The sequence below is a fragment of the Gymnoscopelus braueri genome (genome assembly GCF_963280865.1).
Source record: "Gymnoscopelus braueri genome assembly, chromosome: 7".
NCBI classification, from domain to species: Eukaryota; Metazoa; Chordata; class Actinopteri; order Myctophiformes; family Myctophidae; genus Gymnoscopelus; species Gymnoscopelus braueri.
Genome location: NC_137608.1, coordinates 29,689,232 through 29,693,950, shown reverse-complemented (window position 1 = coordinate 29,693,950; position 4,719 = coordinate 29,689,232). Strand labels below are relative to the sequence as shown.

General features: G+C 45.4%; 1 protein-coding gene across 1 annotated transcript; it reads left to right on the top strand.

Moving 5' to 3' along the window:
• Positions 1-3,062: 3,062 nt before the first annotated feature.
• On the top strand, positions 3,063-4,031 carry foxb2 (forkhead box B2; the record flags this gene model as incomplete). Its single annotated transcript, XM_080433998.1, has 1 exon — positions 3,063-4,031. One exon carries the CDS (start codon positions 3,063-3,065, stop codon positions 4,029-4,031), a length of 969 nt encoding a protein of 322 aa, XP_080290124.1.
• Positions 4,032-4,719: the final 688 nt, after the last annotated feature.

Here is a 4,719-nt window from a genome sequence, read left to right as displayed (position 1 = left end):
ACACACACACACACGCACCACCTTAGAGCCCCTCCTGGCGACCCTCATTTCCCCCAACCACGCATCTTCGTGCTGCGTGCTGCTTGTAATTTATGCAAAATTAATTGATACATCTCTTATAATTGATGTGCTGTAAACTTAATGAGTAATTTATGTAATTAGTCAATTAGGGATAATTCCAGCATATGTTCCGTATGCCCAGAAGGTGTGCTTTACAACTAGTTATTTGTCCAGGAGTTGGGTGCAAGGCGAAGGCTGCCATAGACTACCTAATTAATTTTGTTATGCAGATCAGCCACGGTGTCTACTTAACGGCCCCCTTTGTGAAAACAGATTTAATATTGATCTTTCCCGGGTGTTTAAAGAGGATGCTTCACCCGCGTTAGCCTCTCAGGGCCTCGGAGGTTCAAAACTCATTTTTCAGGCTCCACGAAAACAATTAGCCTAGGCAAGGAAAAACAAAACGCAAACACAAAGCGTGTGTCTTTAATTTAGGGTTTTATAAAACCGTTCTCTTCGTCAAAGGACGCACGAGTTATTATAGCTGAGTCGTTACGACCGTTTTGCAGTGCATGGTGGGAAAAGTATAATTTGTTTGACTTTAAGTAAAAGTAACAATACCACAATATAAAAAATACTCTGTTACAAGTTTTACAAAAATACTTGAGTAAAAGTACAAAAGTAATGGCAGCAAAATATACTAAAGTAGTAAATGTACTAAATAGCCAATCTACAAGCTCACAACCCCTGGCAATGTGTTGTTGTGAGCTTAGTTGTATCGGCTATTTTCAAATAGCCATGTATAAAATAGGGCTGAAGTGGTTAATGTATGTTTTATAACATAATAATGTATATCTGCAAAGTAACTAACTAAAGTGTTCAAATAATTGTAGTGGAGTAAAAGTACAATATTTGCCTCTGATATGTAGTGGAGTAGAAGTAAAAGTACTGAAAATGTTAAATACTAAGTAAAAAAATACCTCAAAATTGTACTTAAGTACAGTAATTGAGTAAATGTACTTATAGTTACTTGACACCACTGTGTAAAATATGCTCTCTGTCGACAGTTGACCTTTTGGGTGGGCTTGAAGGTCTGAGACATAACGGCAGAGATGTACCGGCTAATTAATTGACACCGCTTTGAATATTCATATCTAATATAGCCAGCTCGCCCTTAATTACATTGTTGGACTTCCCTCCGAGGAGGCTAAATCACGAAGGCTTAATTATTGTAATGTATTCGGGGACCCACCGGGGCACCGGGGAAGACAGGCGCCGTCAAGGGCCGAGTCATGGCACCTGGCCGGTGAACATATTATGTACAGGAGGGGAGCAGCTTTTGTTGTTGTCCGTTGTAAAGGCATTTATTCAGTGCAACGGAGGAGAGTTTGTTTACATCCTTGTAGGATTCATTCACCGGAGAGCGTTTGAGCAGAAAGACAGCCGCCGGACTCCCCTCTCAGCAATTAATCAACAACTGTGTGTGTGTGTGTGTGTGTGTGTGTGTGTGTGTGTGTGTGTGTGTGTGTGTGTGTGTGTGTGTGTGTGTGTGTGTGTGTGTGTGTGTGTGTGTGTGTGTGTGTGTGTGTGTGCTCGTGCGTGCGTGCGTGCGTGCGTGCGTGCGTGTGTGTGTGTGTGTGTGTGTGTGTGTGTGTGTGTGTGTGTGTGTGTGTGTGTGTGTGTGTGTGTGTGTGTGTGTGTGTGTGTGTGTGTGTGTGTGTGTGTGTGAGCACAGGCTGGTGTGAGTGTGTGCGTGCGCGCGTGTGTCTGGAAGTTCAGTAAAAGCAAAGTAGGCCTAGCCTATTAATTTTCAAAACTATAATGTGAGGAGTGAGGACCGACCATGATGTTAAGTCAAATTAGAATAGTTTATAGCCTTTGATAATACAATTATGTAAAGGTGTTCTTCTTGAATAAATAAATATAGGCTACGAGACGAGTTCAGTTCAATGCATTTCAATGCAGTGATATGCATTAGCAGCCTGCTGCATGATTCACAGGTGTTATTAATATCAAAGTATGTTTAGCTTTGTAGTTTGCACATGCAACAGCGGCCTTAAAGCAATGCTTAGGCTATGTTATTGCCGAGGAGCACCTGAATTGATCTAGTAAATGTGTTAGAATGGGGTTTTTCTCCTTTTGAAATATAGGCCCAACATTTCATCTATTTTTTAAAGCCCACCCAACCATTCCCTGATCTTCTTTTTTATACACATATAGGCTATTTCTCTTCTAGTGCATGTTACTTCACCACCACTTTACCAGCTAATGTTGTCATTATCAAGATGGGGCATTTGCTTAAGCTTACAGTCTTAATAGTCGACCAAATTCATTACCCCCCCTTACGCGTGTCTCTCTTGCAAAACAGGCGAGGAGATCATATAGGCGGGCGCTTGGAAGAGAGCCCCCCTCTCTTTTATTTCTTAATATACCCCCACCCAGCACACACCCCTCTCCTCTCCCCTGACGTGTCCCTAAGAGCCTGGATGCCGTGTGATAATAGAGCGAGAGACCTGCAGGGGTCCTCATGCCCGCTGCCAAACTTACAAAAACGGTGCGTGGAGAACGGGAGAAGCGCACACGAGGAGCTAGAAGCAGGAGGTTCAGCACTGCAAAGACCCATCTCTCTCTCCCTCTCTCTCACTCTCTCTGCCCCTCCGTGCCTACCATTCTGCACTCTCACAGTCTTCATGCCATAGAGGAAGATACTGGCAAGACTTTTTCTCTCAACTTTTACGCACAGCACACACTGACTTTTACGCATTAGTTTTGGCGAGCGCCAGATGGAATAAAGACCGAAAAAGGACTTTGAAACCATTTTCCTGGAATGCAGAAGGTTTTCACGCACTTCGTCAAGTCAACTGAACTCAAGGATAATTAAAGGTGCCCACATCTAACAGCATTTCATGAGTTTAATGAGATGATCTTGGGACAATATGCTTCAGAGGGGGATTGATGCGCACGGTATCAATTTAGCTCCGTAGTGATTGTCTGGAAACAAGCTGAAAACAACAACAACAATCAAATTTAACCGCTATTATCTGAAGAAAACAATTTAAAACATGCCCCGTCCTGGTAAGAACTCTTACAGCGACCAGAAGCCACCTTATTCCTACATCTCCCTGACGGCTATGGCCATCCAGAACTCATCCGAAAAGATGTTGCCTCTGAGTGACATTTACAAGTTCATCATGGACCGTTTCCCGTACTACCGAGAGAACACACAGCGGTGGCAGAACTCCTTGCGGCACAACCTCTCGTTCAACGATTGCTTCATCAAGATCCCAAGGCGCCCTGACCAGCCGGGCAAAGGCAGTTTCTGGGCCCTCCACCCGGACTGCGGGGACATGTTCGAGAACGGCAGTTTCCTAAGGAGACGGAAACGCTTTAAGCTGCTGCGTGCGGAACACATGGCCTGCAAGAGCTCTCCGATGATGCACTACTTCCACCATCACCACCACCACCACCAAGGGGGCAAGCTGGGTGGCACAGGGACCACCGGGCACCACGACCACTCCGTCGGGCCGCCCAGCAGCGCCGTGGGCCGACTGCCACATTTCCAGAGCTACGGGGGCATAACGTGCTCTCAGCCCGGGGGGTTTAAACACCCGTTCGCCATCGAGAACATCATCGGTCGGGACTACAAGGGCGTGATGGCCAGCGGCCTGCCTCTCACCTCCGTCATGCATCACCTGGGATACAGCAGCGTCGTCAATTCAATGTGGCCACATGTTGGAATGCTGTCGGATTCCATGGGCGGCGTGCCCGTGCCCACTGCCACCGAGTACGCGCCGTTCGGCGTGTCCATGAAGGGCCTCTACCACCACCACCACAACGCCAACGGGCAGACCCTCCCCGCTGTTCCTGTGCCGATAAAACCCACCCCGTCTTTGGGGGGTTCCATGCCTGGTTTGACGGGGTTGCAGGCGGGCCCAGGACAACTCTGCACACCGGCATCCATTCTGGAAAAATGCGACCCATCACTGGAAGGGAAAGGGAACCCCTTACACCCGGCTCTGCTTCTGTCCTAAACGGGTAAAATTGCGGGAAGTTTCTGGGGGAAATGTGTGGCGATATAGAGCAGTGGTTCTCAACCTTTTCAGGCCGTGACCCCCCAAAATAATCATATTTGAATTGGGGACCCCCCTCCCTGACAAGCACTTGGAATTGTAGGAGTTGAGGCATTACATTTTGTTTGACTACATGACATTTTGTTCCACACAAATATTGTGAAAATAGCAGATCTACAAGCTCACAACAGGTGCTGTGAGCTTGTAGATCGGCTATTTTCACAATTTTTGCCCCTTTCTTATATTATTTGACAATTTGGCCAGTTTGTATACAGTTTGTTGATTACTTTTGATGCTGTAATGGTTTTCTTTCAATTTTTAAATATTGTTTTAGGTAGTAAAAAGGTCTTAAAAGTCCTTGAATTGTCCCCCCCCCCAAAAAATAATAATCATGTGGGGACCCTCAGGTTGAGAACCACTACGATCGCGGCTATCCGAAGGATATTCTAATTGCGTAAAGTGAGACTTCACATGACAACTAACTGTGTCAAATGTCTATATCGACTGCAGAGAGTTGCTAAATAAGGTTTAATTTGTTCAGTTTTATGACATTTCTATTGGACTGATAAAATCAAAATTAATTTGCACAATTTATGTGGGAATTTATCACATGTGGCACCGACTTACAATCAATAAGCTCGCTAAACCC